General features: G+C 28.0%; 1 protein-coding gene across 2 annotated transcripts; it reads left to right on the top strand.

The window, feature by feature from the left end:
• Nucleotides 1-312: 312 nt before the first annotated feature.
• On the top strand, nt 313-23,783 carry LOC132939574 (protein scarlet-like). Of its 2 annotated transcripts, XM_061006821.1 has the most exons (17): nt 316-498; nt 4,449-4,640; nt 4,712-4,832; nt 7,287-7,335; nt 7,408-7,457; nt 7,554-7,690; nt 7,745-7,873; nt 7,950-8,043; nt 12,164-12,359; nt 12,703-12,859; nt 12,971-13,002; nt 14,568-14,673; nt 18,834-19,061; nt 19,254-19,389; nt 19,626-19,731; nt 20,124-20,224; nt 20,321-23,783. In XM_061006821.1, exons 2-17 carry the CDS (start codon nt 4,551-4,553, stop codon nt 20,500-20,502), a joined length of 1,914 nt encoding a protein of 637 aa, XP_060862804.1. In that variant the 5' UTR covers nt 316-498; nt 4,449-4,550; the 3' UTR covers nt 20,503-23,783. The 2 variants fall into 2 exon arrangements, 1 of the variants encoding a protein (XP_060862804.1); XR_009663990.1 differs by lacking the exon at nt 19,626-19,731 and having other exon boundaries at nt 313-498; nt 20,321-20,459.
• The last annotated feature ends 1,183 nt before the right edge of the window (nt 23,784-24,966 follow it).

Raw genomic sequence — 24,966 nt, 5'->3', positions numbered from 1 at the left:
TGGTCATTTAGATCCCCTGTCAATTAGATCCCGCTGTGTCATTTAGATCACGGGGATCTATTTGGATGGGGATCTAGGTGGCCGTTCACCGTTTTGTCAGCATATAAATCGAAGTGATAAAATCCACTGCCAGTGGCGGCCATGACACCTGCGTATCACAAAGTTGCGATCATACCTATATATTTAGCCATGTATTTTACAATATTACGTACCTCCAGACCCAGGTCATTAGTTGGTTGAAAACTTGAAACATCGATTGCTTATTATTTGTCATAACTCATAATATTTAGCTATCACCGTGATTCGTCTTTTTACTCTCTCATACTCGTGTTTTCTACTGTGTCCGTATAGTGTACTAAAGTGTATTACTATTATACAGTCGGTATCTTTTGTAATATTGACTATTTTGTCTTTTTATATTTTCACAATTACTATGTCTAATAAGCTATTTTGATGCAAGTTGCTCTACTTTTAAACGCTCGGTGGATGAAAAAATAAGTAAGATCACTAATATCGTTACAGAAAATCAAGTTGTGGATTTAGTAGTAATATTTTTACTATAGCTGTTCATCGTGGGGTTATAAAGATAACATCCAACGAAGTACTGGACGAAGTAGCAAAAAAAAAACCAAAAAAATAGATTTACTAATATAATAAAAAATAGTTAATACTATAATATATTTATAAAGTCTGTATGGTAAATGGACATTTACCCCCCGGAGATTTTCCCCCGACTGTTTTCGGTCTAGAAGGACATTTAAACATTTCCCCCCATTTTTTTTTTAATAGTTTATTATTGACTAATACATAATAATATTGAATTTAATTATACAATATTATTTATTATTTAATATGAAATTATTTATTTTTTAAAAATATAAAAATATATAATATTATTATAAACATTTTTTTTTCATAAATATAATAGATTATATATCTATATGTTCGATCCACTGAACTACTTAAAAAAAAAAATTTAAAAAAAAATAAGCATACAATAAAATATAATTAATAATTAATAAAAATAGCTAAAAATTCCTGCATAAAAAATGATACATTTTGTAAAAAACATTTGATTACTAATTATTTTGTTATTTCTAAACACTTATTTTTTAACTTTTAGTCATATTTTTTTGTTAAGACTATACCCGTTTGTCAATTTAATAATTGCTTTTGAATTTGATTCAAGTAGTTCAGTTGATCAAAAATATACATCTATAATTATTAATTTATTATATTTATGAAAATATTTGAAAATATTAGAAAATAGGCAAAATAATAATTTCATATATTTATATTTATATTATTATTAAATAGTAAACTTTAAAAAAAAAATGGGGGGGGGAATGTCCACGAGTCTGTATACCTAAGTAATAAATAAAGTTTGTATTTACCATAATTTTATAGATTGATATTAGACATAACCATAAATTATAATTTAAATGATAAAATAATGCATATGTTAAAAAATTTGCCATATCCCTCCCCATGACAAAATCATTTGACCGCCACTGGCCACGCTTAATAGATATTAGGTAAATTTAGAACTATATAGTATATTGTATTATATTTTAACAGTTTATTATTGACAATTTTTGATATGATCGAATCAACCGATTTATTCAAATTATATTTATTTGTATGTATATTATGTATGACATTTTTAAATAACTATTTATATGAAATATTAATTTTGGCGCAAATGATATGCCATTTTGGCACCACTGGTGCTTATGTCATATTATAGTCGTTTGTTCGTAAGTGTACCTATAATTTAACTCTAAAGTATCAAAGTTATACCAAGTTTTTTGTTTTTACTATTAATTCAAATATACAGCGGACATGTTATTAATTTAATCTTCAACTATATTGTTCCTAGATAAGCGCATCCTCTTGGCACCATTTGTGGAGCGGTCAAAGTTTGATTTCCTCTTTTTATCTTGACAAAATTCTTCAAAATTAATAACTAAAATTATAACAACCATAACCAATAGCAACCTTACAATAAACAAATATTTATTATTAATATGTTTATTTTTCTCCTGGACAAATGGCGCCGCTATTGTATTTTTGACTTCCAGATTCCAGATTTTTGACCTACTTATCCGGTGGATTATCCTAAAATTTTTTTCATAAGCACCTTGTCCTGACAAAAAAAAAAAATAAGCCTAATCGGTCAAGCCGTTTTGGAGCCAAACCGTAACACAAAATATGTACTTGCTTTTATAGTATAGATTTTCAATATTTAGCCAAATATTCAGCTTATTCGCCTAATTCAAGAAAAACCACGAGGAGGTTGGCTGACAAGTTTCTCAAAAATGTTGTTGTTTTTAGTTTTTTATATTTTGAAAATCATTCAATTTTTTTGTTAAAAAATTATCAGTAAAAAAATTGAGAAAAATAATTTAGTAGGTAAAAAATTCCTATTAAAATTTTTTATTAATTTGGTAAAGATTTGTAACACATTGTTCTTAAAAATTGGTATTTGGTAATAAGATGACCAGTATACCGTGACATATAATTACCCGGGAATCAACTTGTACATACCCCTTTTGATGACCAGGGAATCAATTTGTACATACTTAATAATGAACCGGTAATCAACTAATACATAAAGTAGGACTCGGGAATCAATTCACCTACTGCGGATATTATAATATGTACCTACCTAATCTCATTATTGGTGAAATACAGATAAAGGTTTAACTATTATGATGTGGTACCTACGACCTACCTACCTAGTCGTGTACTTCAGTGGTATATTTAGGGGGCGGCGGAGGGAAATTGCCCCGGGGCGCCAAATGCTTTGTCTTCAAAAGGGCATCGTCACCAAAAAAAAAAATTATTTATTTTTTATTTTATTGGATTTGTTGAAAAATTATATATTAACTGATGACCTGTATCTTTCCTATAATATCTTTTACATTTCTATACATATTTCTATATAATATATATATTATATATATATAATGAATTTTATTATATTGTCATAAAAAAAGGCTAAAGTATAAAATTATTATTTGTTTTATTTGACTATAAAGGTTGACTTTTTTACTAGGAATAAATGGAGTGGTATTGGTAAAATTAAAGTGTTCTCTTATTAGTGGAAGTATAAATGCAAGTTTCAAGTCCTGGATTATTTACGTTCATTCTTAGTTTATTAATTTTTTTGAATCTCCAGATCGAGCGTTCGAATTGCCTGTTGTGTAAAGTAAACTTTTTAAAATCTCAAGATACAAAGATTTTCAAAAAAAAATTCCGTTTTTTAAATATTTTCGATTTTGGTTTTTAATTGAAATACTGGTATCCAATTTTTTCCGGTTTCGGTTTTGAAATTAATTCTTGTTTCCAATTTTTTTTCTGTTTCGGTTTTATACCGGTTTCAAGCTCTGCATTTTTAACAAAGAAAAAGTAAATTGTAAATTAGAGCGGGCTTAAAAGTTTTTTTGTGACAAAGAGTAATAGGAAACTAAGAAAAAAAGGGGCGCCAACATCGTGATTACGCCTCTAGTGTACTCTTGTGTAAGACACAAAAAAAAAATGTCTTAATTTTTTCCTATGTTATTACACATACATTACAAAGAGGTCATCTCATGTGATGTCTTATATAGCAATTTAAAAGTTCAGCAGTTCTTGTTTAACTTAGTTAGTTAGTTTAATATAAAATGGAGTAAATTTACTACCCAGGTAATATTCAGTGGCGAAGCGTCATAGGAGACAAAGAGTCAACGTCTCCCCTGCAATTAGAAATTAGAACATTGGGTGAATAAACAATTATTTTGTTTTATAAAATATTTACAAATGTGAAATTTATTTTATATGATAAATATTATTATTCAATATTTGTTAAAATCTGTTTTTCGTTGTACAGTTATATAATTCTTAAAATAGATTAGATGTGCGCGATACAGCCGTGCGTATGAGAAGGTGATGTACAGATATATCATATATATAATATTGATATAAAAAATGTATTTCTTTAAATAATTAAAAGGTTTAGAAAGTTGAATCACTCTTAAATATTAAACAACATTTTAATATGTGTATAAATAGATATTAATTTATATAAATATTGAAAAATGTAGGTATTATGTTAAAATTTTAAGTTCAACTCGGGAGATCTTACTAATTTAAAGCTGAGACCGAACCAATGCTGAAATTCAAAATTAAGGAACGGGTACCTATATAAATCAAAACAATGCCTTTTTGTATGGAGGAGTGGTAAAAAAAGTTACGTATTTGAATATTTCCTGGACCAGAAAAAATCGCTAACCCACTTCGCTTTACCTACTTTCCCACTTTTCAAAATTGTTATTTTGTTGAACAACATAATATACCTACATTAATATTATATTATTATATAATTCAAAAATGCAATTGATACTTTTTAATTGTGTTTGGCTTCACACGGTGAACACCTACATGGCTCCGGTATATGAACTGTATAGTTTCAGTAGTCTACACAGAGTTCAATCGCAATCAGCTCGGTAAAGCCGTTAACAGTAGGAAAAGAACATTTTTATTTAAAAAAAAAATAAGAATAAAAAATAATGGATTTGGCGTCTACGTATACGGTATTTTTCAACACAGATGCGCCGGACGATCAAGGCTCTTCTCTCCATTTATGCGCAAAAAATGGGGTAATTTCAAAATGTTTTGTGTTATACTCGGTGACGCGCTTTCATTACACTTACGGACGTTTTTATTTTAGGGTGAAAACAATGAAAACTGCTTACCAATTTATTGGGAAAATTTGAGCGTACACGCAATAATTAAAAAAGACCGGTGGTTACGTTCGAGCATCACCACTAGAAAACTTTTGTTAAATAAAGGTAAGAAATATGAATAAATGCACGTACCTACCTAACTTTTACGTTTAAATGTTACAACATTTATTACCTTTACCCATCGGCGCAAATAGGGGGAAACCCCCAAAACATTTTCTAAATTGTTTTATGCTTATTCAATATTATTGTAATAGGAAGGCTTCAGCCAAACGTCAAATGTGCTATGCCTATACCTACTTAGTTTATATAATTGTTAGTGCATCTATATATTTCATTCCCAATAATGTAAGGAAAATAGTAGGTTATCTACCCACGACCTTCCTAGGACCTAGTTTCTTTCAATTAAATTCATTCACAGTGGCGTTCTTTGTGGGCACTCTTGCATTTTTCACGGTCTATATTAGCAGTTGTAGTACCTACTCAGTTTCATTTCAATTTTCCTTGAGAGCATTTTAAATGTTGAAAATATTTATTTATAATTCTTCACATCAATAAGTAATAAAAAAAAGGTTCCTTCTTTGTCTCCTCTCCTACCAATAACTAGGTACCTAGGTATATCGGCCAAATGTTTAATTTTATTTTTTTATAATTAAAATATAGGTACTCAAACATAACCCATTGATATTTAAGATGCTTCAAATATATTAAGCCGTTTATCATTAGGTACCTACCTAATGGTATCTATCTACGACATCTCGAATCGTCTGTACATAACCTACATGACTAGAAAACTATTCATCTAAGTGATCTATGATGCGAATCACAATTTTTTAGATGTAGTATAATCATAAACACATTGAACAACAACAACTATCTAAACCTTTCCATTGTAAATTAAATTAATCTGTTGCACATATGTTATCACTTCATAATTATTTTACACTTTTACCTATGACACCAGTACTTTAGCCGTCAATTAAAGGCTTAAAAACTTTCTAGATACAACCGTACTTATATATTGGCTTTAGGCTACAGATAAATAAAAAGTATTTGAATATAATACATTAAACCCAACAAAAGTATTAAATATCATTTATATAATTCATCTTATAAATAGATTTAATAAATGATAACAATTCAATTTATCTTTAAATGTTAGTTGCAATATTTTAATTTTATTATTTAGGAACTGTAAATAATAATATATTTATTAATTACAGAATAAACTACAAGTATATTCAATAATAAGCTTTCGAAAATTCTTGTTGTGGTAAAACCATTTAAAAAAATCTAATTCTTAAATTTCAGAAACTAAATGTTATTTTATGTTATCGTATTACGTAAAGATACCACAAGTATTAAATTTCATTTATTAGTTAATAGGTGGGTAGCCAGGTAGGCTGGCAGGAGGTTAATCTACTTTTTTTATTTTACCAGCGCCAATAATACTAACGTTAGGTAATATACTATTCTCTTGCGGGAAACATTAATTATTTAATGATAATAATAATATTGTTTATTGTCAAAATAATATATTTACATAAAGATACATCAAAAATTAAAAGTAAATACAATTTATGACGCCGCCCCAAAGCATAGCTTGTGGCGGATGCAACAAGTTCAATACAACACAATTTAACATAACAATACATTATTATAATATAGATTAAACTAATGAACAATAGAAAATAAATTATAATTTTAAGTTTTTTTGTGCAATCATACGTACATAATATGATTAAGATTAAGATCTTTTAAATACTTTTTATAATAATACTTATTTCTGTACTATGTTAAATTAATATTAAGCTATAGACAAAGCTTAAGCCTTGATTTACTTAAGTAGGTATGAGTAGTGTGATTGGTATTTAGGTTAGGGAGGTTGCCAAATATTTACCTGTGCCATATTAGGTATTTACAAAGGGTACCTAATTCAAGTTTTTAAATATACACCAACTGATTTTTTAATTGATACATTATTATAAGTAAATATAAGTATATTATAAAGCCAATATATAAGTACGGTTGTATCTAGACATTTTTTAAAAGCTATTTTTAAATTGCAGATTGTTAAAATTATGATATCTATCTTAATATATGATTTTAATAAATTGTAATTGATAGTTCATAATAGAGAAACATTTTATTAGCTATAACTTGAGTGAGTAGGTAGTTTGTTTTAATTTTTAACCAAATTCTTTCGATATTATACTTGCACAATACAATACATATAGTAGTAGGTATGTTTATTACCATGCAATTATTGTATGCATATTTGTGCATATATGTTCGGTTTCCTATAGTATAAACATACCTACATCTATTCACAAGAAAAATATATGGGCACATAAAAAAGTACACATCTAAGCCTTCTGACCATCCAATATTACAGACTACAGATCAAATTACTATATATATGCAAACATAGAATATTACAAGTTACAATACCTAATAAGTATGCTATAATATTATTATAACTTAAAACGTACCGCGATGGACGTGATCTCGTGTTTTAAATTTTTAATGTTTATTATAAACACATTCTATTTATTTTTCAAGTCGAAGGATATATACCTCCGTGTTCACTTGTAGCCATCATGGGGCCAAGGTTTGTATATAAACCAAAATTTGTTAATAAGTTATACCTCTTTAAATTTAACAAGAATTAATATAATTTCAGCGGCGCTGGAAAAAGTACTTTGATGGCTGCTCTGGCTAATAAACTTCCAGGTAATATATTTTTTTCTATATTAAGATGTGAAAATATACACTTAATTACCTATATTGTATATTTTTCTATTATAATTTATTGAAATATTTTTGAAGCCCAAATCGAACTTGAAGGAAGAGCAAAAATAGGAAGTCTTTCTGTTAGAAATTTTGAAAGCCACAATTTTGGATATATGTATCAACACGATTTATTCTCTGGATCTTTAACCGTAAAAGAGCACCTTCATTTCATGGTAAGTCATCGAGTGATTTTCATTCAATTTTCCTTACAAAAAGTATTGTTCCAGGCTAAATTGAAACTGGACAGGAGAACAACTGACAAAAATCTGAAAGCTCGAGTAACGGCGGTTATAGAAGAATTAGGTCTTGGTCAATATGCGAATACTAGAATTGGGGCTGGTGGGGAAAATGGAAAGGTACTTAAATGGAAAGTCTATAACAGGATGATTTAAACTTATTTATTACCTATATTATATATATTTTATATTATAGACAACGTTATCGGGTGGCGAGAGAAAAATTGTGTCGTTCGCAACTGAGCTTCTTACCGACCCATCATTTCTATTCTGTGACGAACCCACAACAGGTAAACAAGTACTAACAATTTTAGTTACGTAATCGTTTTTAATTTTTTTCACGGTCGAAATTTATTAATAAGAACAGTAGGTACCTACCACAATCTCCAAAAAAAGTAAACATATTTTATTGGACATATTGCTCCGTATTCCGTAGACATAGGCGCATACTTGTTGAAAACTAGCTTCCTAATAATTCTGAGTCGACAACGGTTTTGTTTCCATTATATTATTATAGGGTCATCGATTGTGTCATATTAGATAATAAAAATTGTATATAAAATACCATAGTAAAACACTATTAATTTCCTTAAATTTTAATCAATACACCTAACTATATTGGCTAAAAAATGTATCATTTAAAAATTTAAATGTCGTTAATATGTCCAATTTCTAATAGGTAGCTGATTAACTTCCCGGGACCCTTGTTAACAATGCGCTTTTATCATTTGTCATCAACTTGAATCATGAATATTTCAGACCGACTGTACGCCGGCAAAATGTAGCTCATGGGTTTCCAAAACCGTGAAATTTACCGATTTTCAACGATGCGCCGCCGTTGTTACACACTTGCTTGCGAAATGGCCGTACGAAATCAAAATAAACAATATGTGCAACTGTGCAAAACGCTGAACGAAATATGGAAACCAGTATAACGAGTGTGCGAAGGAACAACACGCTTTTTGGCGACGGTGCAACATCTTTTGAAATCGAAATTCAGTATACCTATACGACTATAGTACTATACCTACCGCTAAACCCATCACGCATGTTTATCGAAGATGATAAATTGCGAAAAAAATAGCCTTTTTCTAAAGCTCAATTATGTGTACTTAAACTGTGACAAAAAAAACATACATATATAAACTGCGATTATACTGGTACAATAACTTTACTGTGACAACTAAAATATTATCCAAACTGTAACAATTTATTGAAAAAATAAATGTACCTATGAATACAATTAAAATGTAGGTATTTCAAAAATATTAAATACAAAGAACTCAAAAATATATAATATTATATTATATGTATAGGTAAAATAATAAAAAAATTGAATTTAATCAAAAAACACTAAGGATATTTATTTTATATACGTGTCAACTTGAACCTTAGGACCTATATAGAGCATCTAATGTGTATAGTGATAGATGAGATCATGAGAATAATAACAATACGCGTTAAAACAAAATAGAGGAATTCACATTCATTGCATAAAATAAAAATTATAAATAAAATACAAAATTATTTTGTTATAATTTCTGACGATGACACTCACAGAAAAAGAGGAAATATTATTCCTTGCATACACCTAAATATAAAGTTTTTGTTAAATAATCACAAAAGACCATTAAAATTAGATGCCATATCAGTTATATCAAATCAAAAACAAATGACTCTTCAACTTAATCGTGTTCGAAAAATGGAAGATCAAAAATATAATTGAAAAATTCTTCATCACCCTTGTCCGTGGTCCGTCAATATAAAGTTCAACAAATCCACATTTTGCAATTTTCTAAACCACGATTGTCTGAAATCAGTGAGATTTACCGGTTGCATCCACAAATAGGTACTGGTGGCCATATATTCATATATATTTTTTACTGTTTCGTGTATTCTAATTTTAAAATCTATTACGAACGTAAAATACATACTATATTGTGACGTGTATTTACCATTTTTAAAATCATGGCCATTGGCCAACAAAAAATTGGTAAACAAATTTGTAGCAGTTGTGCATCGTTTGAAACTGTCGTCTGTCTGTGTATTTAGGGTCTCTAACTGAGGTGTGGCACTATACGGTTATAGACTCCGCTGTGCTCATTTTCTCTACGTTCCTTAACTAAATTAGGACACATGTCATATTAAATATTAATCTAGCAAGCATATTTTAATTACCTACCGACCTACATTTGGTAATTTCAAAATAACATTTTTGACAAAAAATTAAATTAATATTATATATTTATATAATAATTAGGTAGGTACCTATCAAATTATATTTTTTGAATTATGTTATTATTTTTATTTATATACAAAGAAATAAAGAATCTAACAAATTTAAATGGTAGTTACCTAATTAGGTAATAAAGGTAATTGTAAAATGATGAAACAACGTTTTTTATTAATTTTTATAGTTGACATATTATGTGGGTACTAACATGGAGATTGGAATTCAATCCTTTCTTCATAAGACTATCTCATACAGTTTTTTCATCTTCTTTTGGATAAGAATATAAATAGCAGTTGTTCAACTTTTATTGCGTAATCTTTTTGCATTGGTTTCTGCAGGCATATATATTTATTATTCGTGGAATGTTGATAGACGTATTCTTTACGATATTCAAATTGTTTGTAGGTTTGATGAATTTTGTAAACAATTCAATTTGTTTTTGTGTATTCAGAATATTAACGAACCCAATTGTCACAATATTAACACTTTACGAATTATTGTCGTCGGGATCAATTTTTGTTTTTAAAAAAACTTTATAGTGCTCTCTGTTAGCGAGAATTCAATAATTTAAATAAAATCACTTTCATCGATTACAATAAAATCGGATTTAATATAATTTGCCTTAAATTATAAAAACATTTACAAAATTACTAATTACGTCATATTATGAGCATATTATATAGTGATCAACTGCCCCAAATACGCCGAAGCCCGCAAAATCTTTATCAACCCTCTTTTACTAGGTATAATATTATTTACAATAGTTATAATATGTAGTAATATTTTAGATATAATACCTGCAATATACGATGTACCTAATATTTAACTTGAACTTTGTCAATAACATGACAACAATTTTTTATACTTTTCAAAAATCAGATCCCTTGACCGCTATTTATATTTATAATCGTATTATTAATTTGTTTTATTATTTATTATATCTATCTTCTACGGATTATAGGTATAAGTAACATAGGTACATATAAAGTATTATTTTTTTTTAATGATTTAAATTATTTACCTACCTAGCTATTTTTAAGAATTAATTTGGTATATGTTTTGCATATGTTATTAATATGCTTAAAATGTGCTTGCATGAATAAAACAATAACGTGCACTAAATCAGTTGGAACGTAGTTAAGACACTCACGTCCAACGGATACTAGTCCCTCAAAACTAAATTCGGATACTAGTCCCTCAGAATAGTTAGGGTAAAATATATGCCAACTGTGGGTATTATTGAAGAGATTCCCTGAGATTCACTTCGCCGGCCGTATCACTGAACCTAATTGCGAAAATTATCGAGTATTGAACCGCACGATGACATGACGGATGGTGATGCGACCGATTTTCCTCTGGATTAAACAGAAAACTGACGCATATGGTTATTAATTATTAAAAAAAACTGTCTAGGTATAAAGTTAGTGTAGATTTAACTCTGTGATAATTTTCATTTGTTTTATTATACTCCTGTCTATATTATTATAAGCAAAAACTAAAAAAGAATTGTGGTTATTGTTTATTTTTTTTTAAGAAACGTGATATATTATGTTTGTCGAAAAAAGTTATAATTTTCCACATCTGATTTTCAAAAAGTTTAAATAATTTAGCATTTTAGCCTAAAAATTCTAAATTCCAAAAAATAGTACCTAATAGAAATTCATAATTTAAGGCTTTAAGCATAAAAATGTTGAAATGTGTTGAGAAATTATTTTGAGCATGCTTGAAAAAACATACTGTATACTATCATGGGAAGGTCGGGAATGAGAGACGTATTTAAGTGGTAGGTATATCTTATGTTGACCTAGACAAGATATCAGGGGGACGGGGTGATTCGACTGTTATATGATTTCTTTTAAAAATTAATATTAATTATCGGACTACACTAGTACACTCAAATATAAGTACATAGGTATTTATAAATCATAATATGTAATAATAATGTTACAGGAATTATTGGGAGCTATTTAATTTTTGAATAAACAATTTTTCTAAAACGTTATAATTAAGTATACTCTTACATTGTATTAAAAAAAATTATCCAAGGACCGGGTATGTTTAAATTTGAGGCTCATACATTCGACCTGCGATAGTTGTGACACTGGATATTAATTTTTATAATTTTAGTTAATTAATTGGACATATTTTTATGTGATTATGTGAATATTTTATTTTAGGGTTGGATTCATACAGTGCTCAAAAAGTCATCAAAGTTATGCAACGATTAGTGTCTAATGAAAAGAAAACGGTTGTCTGTATAATTCATCAGCCTAGTACTGAGCTTTTAAATGCATTCAACCAGTTGATTTTAGTAGCTGATGGAAGAATCGCCTATTCAGGACCACCCAACAAGGCGATTTCGTTTTTTGAAAGGTAAAATAATTATTTGTGAATCTCAAGTATAATTATCACCAAATATTTTTTTAAGTAGATGACAGTGTTTTTTTATGGCACTAATGTAGTCAATGTTTAAACTTTAAAAATCTCAATTCCCTTTTTATAGTGTAAGAATTAACAGTTTATTATGTAGGTAATCTATATTAATGTATAATTGCATTGATTGTAATTTGTATTTAAATTTCATAGAAACCCTATTTTTTAGTTTAATATTTATTAAAACACTTGCTGTATCAATGAATAATAATGAAACACTATAAAAATTATAATTATTTTTTCGAGAATACTGATTATTAATTGATTATTATTTATATTATAGTGTTAGTTATCGCTGTCCCGATAATTATAACTCAGCAGATTTTATTATGAAAATATTATCAGATAGTAACGAATCTGTAAATACAGTTTGTGATGAATTTGCAGCTAGTAAACACGCAGAAATAGTAAAAAATGCTATTACGAATGAAATATATTTCGTAAGTATATATTATTGTTGTATATATATTGAGTATAAACTATAAAGGATGTACATTGTTTTAGAATTTATGCTTACAATATGATAAGGTGTACACAATTTTTAATTTCAGGATACATCAAGTTTATCAGTACTTCGAAATCAGTGAGTCTTATATTTACCATTATTAACTATATTAAGTAATTTATCATTTTACATAATAGTAAAACATTGTATAATATTAGAGATTCTACAGTTGAGTACAAGTAATTTTGAATCCAAATCATATAAATGTTATACTCTTAACTCTTAAGCTAGTATCAGATGCACCCACATTATATAATTATAATTAGGGCCCAGATTTATAATCATTTGCATGTTTTTTTAGCAGTCCAAAAAGTAGCTAGATAAGCTACAAGTTTGAATTATAGTCAATAGTTCCAGAATACAAAGTTCTATTTTGCATATTTTTGCACATTTTGTCATTTTTTGATGTGTATTGCATATTTCTGTATTTTACAAATACCGAAGTGTTTCATAAGTATTTTACTATTGTTCGTTGGTTTTTCCGGACTATACCGGACGAGTCAACATTAAGGAAAAACTATTTATTCGATGTATATAATTTAAAAATTGGATTTTGATCTGAATCTGAAATGTTTTGACAATTTTACTATTTATGTATCTTTTTAAATATCTCGATGTTTAGTCAAGTTTTATTTAAATATTTATACTTAGTTCCGGCCCCTATCATCCTTAATATTTTGAACGTTATTACAAGACTTAAATATTAAGATCATTAGTGTTTTGTAGAAACTATGATAAATGATAATATTATGATAATATACGTCATGTTGATGTCACATACCTTAATAATATGACGAGTTGGTGTGCCTATTGCAACCACGATTCGTCCGAACCTAACGATATCAGCTATAGATTGTGTACATTACATATTATGATGTTCATAGTCACATGATAAGTCTACTGAATAAGACGTCGTCGTTCAATGGAATAGTTGTATGCGCGCGCATATCGTGACAACATTTTGTAGTTTAGTTTTGTTCGATAATAGGAAAAAACAAAGGAAATGCACAAGCGTATTGTTCGAGATGAAAAATATGTGTTCTATTTTTCTTCTTACTGTAGAAAGTAAAATTTGCTTATAATTCAAAAATATGTGTACAATTATATATAATTTACTATGGTAGCGTATGCGAGAAGAAGAAACATATTTAAATGTAATAATACGTATACCTACCTATAATACATAATATTATATTATAATACGACATATAGGTACGTTCCTAGGTTTTACTTGCTATTTTCTAACTATACGAAACCCTTCGATTACCATACTGTTAAGGGCCTAAATAAACGTAAGCATATATTATAGCCTGCGTTTCGTACACTATACCTATACCTACATACCAGCTGGTAGTTTGCGACAACAACAATAACAACAATATACTGATACCTCTATATTATATACAGCTATTATATAGTTGCCTATATACAGAGACACGTTTCTACCATGACAATATTATTTTCGTGTCGCCAGTAGGTATATAATATGTTGTAATCGTTGGATTAATGGACAGTTTACGCTTATATTATATTATACTATACCTACTTATACCTATATAATAATAATATAATATGTTATATTATGTGGACATTGTATACTATAAGCTTTAATACGTTTCCGTATGTATTTAAATCATTTACAGCTTATCGCCATTTTGGCCGGTGAAACTGTACCACCTGACGGGAAGATATTTTCTGGAGAAAGTCCGCAACCCCACCATCGACATCCACAGGTTTTTGCAAAAAGTCGTGAGTATCCGATACACATTATGTAGGTACGGTTGTAACTTGTGAATACCTAGGTACCTGTAATGCGTGCACTTACGAATATATTTTACAAATTTAATATATTTCATACCTATTCAAATGACGCTCTGCTATGGTAATAGGTACGTGGACCCCCCGCAATGGAATGCACGGCGAACAATACGTATTTTTAAATTCAGGGCGATTAGAATTGTATATAATATATTATTCAAATCTACTAAAATAATACTGCACTTGTTGTTAGTTGTTATTCAACAATTTTCACTTTTCTTAAAATATATCAATATAATTATTACTATGCGGAATCGCAGATTTATTTATGTGTTATTCAGTACTCGTATTTATGTAAACTGTTTTACGCGTTAAGTTGCAAAAATATCAGAATATAATCGATATTATAAGCGACATTTTTTTTTTGTTTCTTATACTAAGTCCTTTATTAGTTATTTTAGATGTATATAGTGGGACGAATAGAAGTATCGAACGATGTATAGCTATAGATTAATATAAAAGCCATATAGGGATAAAACCGTATAAAAGAATAGAAACTTTTTAGTATCTAGATTTTTTTTTATAAAATTATACGAGTAAAATTATTATGAAATATTAAATTTTAATTTAATCGTTTTGAATATATAATATATACATTCATGTATTATAAATTATAATTATTTTTGAATAAAGTTATAAAATAATAATAACGAAATGATAATAGATAGGTAGTAAAAACTATGTAGCAATAAGTTCATAGACGTTGGAGTTATTTAGAGTTAAATTATGAAACAATTGGAATTAAGACTTAATATTTGATGAAAAGTCATCCAATTTTAATATCACGCTGAGACACGCTGTAAATGTTAAATGTTTATTTTTGTTTAAAAAAAAGACAACTATCTTTTGAATAATGTATGCAGCGCAGGCCGCAATCATTTACCTATTAGTAGTCAGCCCAAAAAACTACACGAAAACATTTTCTTAAAACACACGATAATTGATCTAGAAAGTGTGTTGATATAGTGTAATAATACATAGTAAACCTATAATCTCATCTCGTGAAACACGGCATATGATTATTGTACATATGATCGGTTAAAGGCGAGGTGCACTCGATTCAGGTACACTACATAATTGCGCTTAAGAACGTTTACACGACCGCACAAGACATGTATCAATAATACCTATATATACAGTATACACATTTCACATATTATATATTTATATTGTACCTATACGTATGTGTCTATGTGCATGAAGTAGGTATAATAATAATAATTATTTAGGGCGGTACACATATACGCACTAGACATACCGGGTGATACATTTAACGTAAGACACTCATCATTTCAAAAACTATAATCGTTTTTGAAAAAAATTATTTTGCATGAATTTAAGTCGTTAAAATACAAAATTTTTCTAAAAAAAAACTATATTTTTACTATTTTTTATCATTATCATTGATAATTTTTTTTTTTATTTTTTAACGACAACATGCATTTTTGATTCATTATTCCAAAGCACACTATTTTTTTTTGTAGTATTTTGATGTATATGAATGGTGTTTTGGACGAGTAGTTGATGAGTTAAAATTACTTTCAAGACGTTATAGGTAACTTATAAGTATTTAAATATTCAAAGTTATTATAATATGACCGTATCGGAGTGGTACTTGAGCTGAAATTTTATTTTTATTGATCGAAACACTCTAAATAATATTTTGGTTCGAAATATGAAATTAAAAATGTATGTTGTAACTCAAAAGCAATGTTTTAAACAACTTGTGTAAAATACAAGTGAATATTGTGTGTTTTTGGTTATTAAATAATAATAGATATCCTTCAGAAAAAAAGTTAAAGTATTAAATAAATTATATCTATTAGTTATTACCATCCTTCATTTTATTTTATTTTTTAAATTTTATTGAATAAATTACCAAATTTAAAATGTCTTTATTTATAGGGAATATATTATAGGTACCTACATAATATAATGTCCACATAAAACATCCATTCAGAAAATATTTAAAATACATTTCAAATACTTTAAAGATTTAAAATAAGTAATAAATAAACAGTGAAACATATACACTAGAACACGGCATATTGGCATAATATAAATAAATTGCATATTAAATTAAAATTAAGTTATTTTAAATATACTGCTTAAAACATTTTTTTTAACTGCATAAAACTCAATCAGTTTATTTTGAAAAAATCAGTTTAAGACAAAAAATACAGTTTTTTTTTAAAAAATGAAAAAAAACACCAACTATGCTCAAAATTCAAAAGAGTAAAAACATAAAAAAAATATAAATTTTTCATTATTTCCAACAATATGGTTTTTGTAGTGACTTGAAATTATGTAAAAGAAATATTTTCAATAATATTGGTGTACGTTCTGAAATAATGAGTGTCTCGCGGTAAACAGATCACCCCGTACAGGGGAATGAGATGAAAAAATTCCAACCGCCTTGGTCCGCGCGCTTAAATTTACACGATGCACGCAATCTCCGGTGCTGTACCCACAGTGGCGCCCGCGACGCGTACCGCACCGGTGACCCCGACGCGCCGCCACTCGTGGTGTGCGGCGGCGGGACGTCCCCGTGAAAATAAATAAGAACGCATATTTTTTTTATGAACACGAATCGTTACACCATATTTCATACCTCATTATATTATAATATATTATCGTTATTATTATGTTGTGTATAAATTGAACGCGTCTGTGCCATAATAATAATAATAATATAATATTAAAGTCTCCCACGTGTGCCCCGCACGCGCGCATTCGTCTAGGCGCTCGCGTTACAGTTTACGTGTCGGAGAGGTAGTCGTTTGTTTATCATTTCTGTGTTTTTTTTTTTTCATTTCTTTCGAAAGACGCGGCTGCGTGACGGCGCGGATTCCGTCAGACGATATAATGCCGCCTCGGTCGTAACCGTACACACACACACACACGTGCGCTCGTGTATATAATATTATAAATAGGTATTTTATATATATATATTAAATATATATAACACAATACCAGCTATTACCTATATATTATAAGTACGTATAAAGCGTGGGAAACACACGTCGTACGATTTTCCTCGATTTCACTAAATCTTTCTCTCTATATAATATTATATTATATTGGTTTCGTTATCACGCCGACGTTTAAAAAACGCAATCGTTTTCGCATTATGTAGATAATTGTATGTATACATATATATATATATATACATACGATTATTTATAATATATATATATAGTTATAATCGTTGTTCGTTTCGATACGAAAAATATAATAATATAATTACAACCCTGCTATATTTTAACTTGTTTATCTACCCATACTCACGCATGCAGTGTCATTATACGGCGGCGCCTTGGCATTTGATTATTAAAATAATAATTGGCTTAAACGTTGATTTAAGAGTTGATAATTCCTCCACAACTCGACTACATTAATTACATTTAGGATTCATTTGGCAATATAACTCTTTACCGGTGAATATAACGTATGTTGTACCCACATATATAACCATAAGTTTTATTTTCAAGAAAAAGTTACAGGGAAAAGTTAATCTCGCTAAAATTAGATCATTATTTAATTTTCAATCATTAAAAAAAAAAAATAATAAAAATAAAAAGTATTCTTCATATTTTATCCTAATTAAAAAATAAATTCAAATAGGTTTTTTATTTATTTGAAATGAAAATAAATTTTAACGTTTATTATTTTTTTCTATTCTTTATTATATATGGGGGCTCATAATGAATAATTCCCTAACAAGGATATTGTCTTTTTTTAGTTTTATTATTTTATTTTTCACCATAATATAACTGTCTTATTTAAGTTTATTACGAATAAAATAATTTACAGATTGTGTAGGTAATTCATAAAATAAAACTTTTGTCTTGCCCATATTGAATTTTAATATAATTCTTAAGGTTATAAATTATATCAATTATAGACCTTATACCTTTTAGCTGTCATTCATCGATTTGATTAACTATACTTAAGTAAATTTTTCTCTAACTAATGTTAAAGTTAGCAATGTTATATTTATCAATAGGTACTAAAAAGTTAACAGTGGTTAAATGTGTTTCTATAAACACGTAGATACAATGATTTTTACTTAACTATTTCGTTCCTTACAGGGGATCGCTATCATGGTTGGCTTATGTTACTTGGGCACAATGCAACAGACTCAAGTCGGCATACAATCGGTGCAGGGCGTATTTTTTATGCTAATCACGGAGAACTTCTTCACGCCCATGTATTCGGTGATGAATCAACTGCCCACACAACTGCCCCTGTTCAGGAGAGAGTACACTTCAGGCCTTTACGACGCCCCGACCTTCTACATTGCCAACATACTGTCCTTCGTAAGTGTCTTGTCCGTCAACCATTTTAATATGGGTAGGTACGTTGATCGAACAGATAACGTGCGGCGACGACAATATTATGTGTTATTTATACACACTAATTATCATACTGTGTAATACTGTTATTACGGATTTTACATTTTTCTTTCCGATATTTTTTTTTTTGTCCTGTCCGATGGCCCCCACGTGCAGATCCCCACGTTGATCATCGAGCCCACGGTGTACACGACAATCGTTTACTGCATGGCCGGTATGCAAACCGATCTGTATGGATATTTTCTCACGGTAATCATCACGATTCTGGTAATGGCCGTGTCCACTTCTTGCGGTTCGTATTCACGTATAGTATAAAATATAATCTATATTGATAATATTACTCTCAATATTATGCTAATATATATGTCATAATGTTATAAATATATATAATGATATAAACGTACACACACACACACACACACACAAACATAAAAGCGCACGTGTATATTTATGTATAGTTATAACGTCAGTGCCTACCTAAGATCTAATTACCATAACTTTTTTCGTATGGTTTATATATATATATAGGTTACATGTTCAACAATATTTTTGGATCCTTATCTTTGGCGTTAACATTTGTCCAGCCGTTTGACAATGTGATCATGATCCTGTCCGGAATATTTGTGAACCTCAGGTCATTATAACGATATTTTAAAGATATATAATTTAGTAAAACATTTTTAAATACTTTCTGATATCTAAGTTTTGAATAGCATCATTATACAAAATATCAATATTAGTACGTAAATACTAATTAAATAATTAAGATGTTTAAGTTTTTTTAAATCGCAATAAATGTCTGTGTAATTAAAAACATTTATGGCATAGTAGGCTTGAAAAATAAAGAATAACAATAATCTTTTTGTAATAATTATTATTTTATAAAAAAGTAGTGTTATTTTTGATACAATAGACATAATTTTGAATTGGACGATAGTCCCTTGTCTCATTATAACATATTATGTTAGAATGTTTCATATTTTTTATGCTAAGATTTTATTATAAATAATAGTTTATATTTTTTAGGAGTGTACCATGGTTTTTGCATTGGGTAGTTAAGATATCTTGGTTTGAACTTGGATTTGAAGCTCTCACTATCCTTCATTGGCAAAACGTGACTTACATTGGTAAATAATAATGCACCTAAAATATGATTACATTTTACTTTGTTAATTTTTATACGCAAGTAAAATATTGAAATATACTGTATATAATGACTTTAGCATGTAGCGAAGATCCGGATGTACCGTGCCTGATGGATGGCAGTGAAGTTTTGGATAAATATGAATTTAAAGTAGCCAATCTGATTCCACACATTTATACCATGGTTTGGCTGTACATTGGTTTCCACGCTGTATCGTTTGTGTGCTTCGTGACTAGGGCTCGCCTGAACAAACTGTCCTAGAATGAGAATTTTAAGTAGGGACTTTTTTTTTATATATATTTTTTTTTAATTTTTATTATTTTTATATATTTTTGTATCTGCGAATAAAGCACATTTTTTTACAAAAAAATGCAAATGCTTTATTATCTAGTTTAAAGTGTTTAAACTCATTCGTATAATAATATTATATTACGTAGATTTTATAAATAGGTACCTACCAACCTACCTATACTGTCTACCGCTTAGCCAATAGGTATACGAAATATAGTTTTTTTTAGAAAGGAAGAAGCTGAACCCTTTTTTTATCATTCAAAAGCCAAATAGGCATAATATATATACGTAACAAGGGAGGGGGTCATCGCTTGCGAAGGGTCAGTTTCGCCTCTTGTTCGCGTTTGTGTTTTGACTGTTGCGACATTTTTATAGGTGGGAACCTTAGTCCGATCGTTTTCTCACATACCGTCACATTGCGGAGTGAGTCCCTCACCCTTTTTAGCCACGCTATTACGTAGGTACGTGTGTTTTGCGTATACACGGGTGCAGCTGCTCCGTCAATATTACTGTTATAACAATCGCGTCTTAGTCCATATACGCACTAATTTTTTTTTTTATTATTATTTTTTATTTTTACCACGAGCAGGGAGGTGAAATCAAGTATAATATATAATATTATGTGCTTATATCGCGGTGGACGTGTATTTTTATTTCTACAGCTCGGGGAAATTTAGTGTTATATAATATATTATTAAGCTTATTATTTTCGTATTGGACCTAATATATAATAATTAATAATATAAGAATATCTAATATAAAATTAACTTCGATAAGCTACGGAACGTTTTGCACAAAATTGTTTAATAAAATCTATAAATACAATATATTTTAATAAATAATATACGTACATTTTTGTAAAATTCTTAATAAAAAACTTCATTTGTTTTTAAAATCTGTTCAAATCCTACTATTCAAGTTTTATTAGACATAATAATAATACGAAGGTGTCTGGTGTACGATTAACGTTTTATTTAACTGTATTATGAAAATAATGAGTTAAGAGTTTATATACTCATTAGTTATTACTTCTATTTCCGTTTTAGTTTTAAATACCTGCAACTTTCAAGATATAATTATCACATGTCTTATTATAAATCACAAATACTGAATACATTTACTGTATTTTAATACATATATATGTCTTAGGCCATTTGGAAAATAAATCTTTTTACGAAAAGACTAGGCTCTTTGCAATGGGGTGCCCGTTTGCGAACTACTTATTATTTTTCAGACTTATTAGTCAACAGCATTTAGGCCTTTTAAGAACTACGATCGTTATAATAATATGATTATAACCATTTTCCCTATTTTCCGACAAGCGTATCTATTTGTTTTGCTTATATAACATGTAAACTGAATAAATATAATAGGGTAATTTATTAATTGTACAAAAATAAAAACTGCCTTAAAATTATTATAACATGAAAACTGAATTATAAACATATTATATAGTATTACAATCATTATAATATGATAATTTTACTTATTTTATTTTAAGGATTATTTATAATAACACAGTACTTACATTATTTTTACATTAATTCAATGACGAGTATCGGTGTCCAGAGAAGTTTAGATTACTTTAATTACCATATTATAATGATTGTAATACTATATAATAATTCAGTTTACATGTTACATAAAACTTTAAAATAAACTAAAATTCACTGATACTCGTTATTGATCAAAGTAAATAAGTTTACATGTTATAATAATTCTATTGCAGTTTTTATTTTTTGTTTCTACAATTAATAAATTACCCTATTATACTTATTCAGTTTACATGTTATATATGCAAAATATCGTGCAAAACAAATATATACGTTTATCGGAAAATAGGGAAAATGGTTATTATCATATTATAATGATTGTAGTTCTTAAAAGGCCTAAATGCTGTTGACTAATAGGCCTGAAAAATAGCAGGCTGTTTGGAAAAATATTAAGTAGTTCGCAAACGGGATACCCAACTGCAAAGAGCCTAGTATTTTAGCAAAAAGACTAATTTTCCAAATGGCCTACGACATATATATGTTACAACTATAAGTCATAACTGTTTCTTCATTATTATATGCATATATATGTATACAAACTATAAAGTATGTACTTAGTTTTTACTATATTATATAAGTAAATTATTTTTATACTTGAACACAATTAATAATAAATATTCTACAAAACGAAAATGTATTTAACAATTTTAATTTATATAAAGTTAAATATATGAAATTGTACATAGGTAGGTAATTTGGTAAAACATTAAATAATAACTAGAAATATTACAGTCAATGTAATTTGTTTTTATTTTAAAGATTAAAATATATCGTATAAAGTACGTAGGATGAATTACGTTTCAAAAATGTATAGAATTGTTTTATTTTTTTTTAATAACACACAAGTTAAAGCAGTCAACTGTTACCTTAAAATCCAGTATAAACGTCATATTTCATTAAATATTAATTTAATTCATTATATCTACGTTTTTACATATATGATATACCATAATGTAATATTTTATTTTAATATGTATCGCACAGCTGTCTGGAAGTATGCAAACTTTATATTGTAATAATAGTGGTTAAACATTATAAGTTAAACAATAGCACTCTATTATAGACTGTGTAATGCACGTAATATACTTGCATGGATATTTTTCTCGAGAACATATTTTGCTTTTAAAGTCTAATGAACCATTTAAGTGTTAGTGTATTGTAAAAAATAAAAATTGAATAAGTAGGTACATGTCTTTACTAAACTATATAGTAATGTTTTCATGTACATATGTAAAAAAAAAACTAAAAAGAACCGCACCACCTGTTCATTGAGTGTGTTTTTTTTAAATTTTATTTTCAAGTCAAACTTAATGCCACCCATAGAACATTTTATACATTTTGTTTTCAATATACAACTAGAATTACTTTTAGAATATTGTGCTGTCCTAATGAACGTTTTATCTACAGTTTATATCACGTTTAAAGTATACCAAATCTTTATAACCGAATTATTTTCATTGTTTATTGAAATGTTATGGGGGTGGATTTGCTTTTATGTGTACAAGTTAACGTTTCCTATTCGTGTCAGGAAATAGAGTTATTCATAACAACTATAATAATAAAAGAAAACAATACCTACACTTATAGGTTATAACCGTTATTTAATCTAAGTAAAATATCTGATATAAAATTCGCATTATAATACCAATAATACGTCTTTACAATATGAATGCAATATGTGACTGTTGAGACCAATATATTATGTTTACAATGGAACGAATTTTTATTTAAAAAAAAATATAATAATTAATTCTAAATTTGTGTTGTCACTTATTTTTAATTTTCTTACATAGCTTCAACATATTTCATAGAGCTATTATTTATATCGTAAAATGCTATAATTATGTATTATAAATCAAAGTTGATACGTTTCTGTAAGATTATGTTTATAACATCTCGTATATTATATTATAATGTGTCGTATAATGTTTTAAATGTATAGATTTTAAGCTGGTATTTGAAAATTATGAATGATGACATATTATATTGATTAAATCATTTAAAATAAATATAAATAAAAACATTTTGTTAATAGTGAGTATAAATAATATATTTATATATAGTATTCATAAAATATGAAATATGCAGTTTATAGTTTTTATTTGTTAGATAATAATAGATATATTTTTTAAGACAGAACATATTTCATTCAAAATTATAATATAATGTTAATATTTAAAAAGCTAAGTTCACCTATATTCTACCTACCTATTAATTGTTTAAATATTTTAAAACCATTGTACTTATTATTCATTTTTTAGATTTACACAAAGATATTGGTCCAATGTAAAATGTGTCATAAAGGTCAAAATATTGAATGGTAGTTGTGGACATACTGGTTTTAAATTAATAAATAACAATATACGTTAAGCGCCATTGATGAAAAGTGATTGTGTATCCTATAAGATTAATTGTTGTTCCACTCGAGTTATTAGGGATATTTAGATTATTCTTCATAATTCTATGTGATTTATTCTCAATTTAACCGATCTAAAAAATTATTTTTTACTTCAGGGACCGGTGATTTATCGTTATGATAAATCGTTTTCCTAAATATCACTTCGTTAATAATTTCGTACTAATAATCTCTTATCTAATTGTATTTATCATCATCGTTTTTAGCTTATGAAGCAATTTCTGGAGAAAGTTTTTGAAGTATCGAATCTACAATAATCGTGCATTCGGCATGATCCAAAACGTAAATATATAGAACCCGGTCTTTGTACGATCGAACGGAGGGAAAAAAGGTAATAACTACAACAACAACGATGATGATAATAATAATAAAAAGATTAAAAATAATTTTTTTTCATCCGTTCACATTTTACACGCTCGTTTCGTGTCACAGTGACTGGTTGCAAAACCCTACTGCACGTGGCGC

The sequence above is a fragment of the Metopolophium dirhodum genome, chromosome 2 (genome assembly GCF_019925205.1).
Source record: "Metopolophium dirhodum isolate CAU chromosome 2, ASM1992520v1, whole genome shotgun sequence".
Classification (NCBI taxonomy): domain Eukaryota; kingdom Metazoa; phylum Arthropoda; class Insecta; order Hemiptera; family Aphididae; genus Metopolophium; species Metopolophium dirhodum.
Note: the sequence above shows the minus strand (reverse complement) of the source record. Positions and strands in the feature narration are given on the sequence as shown.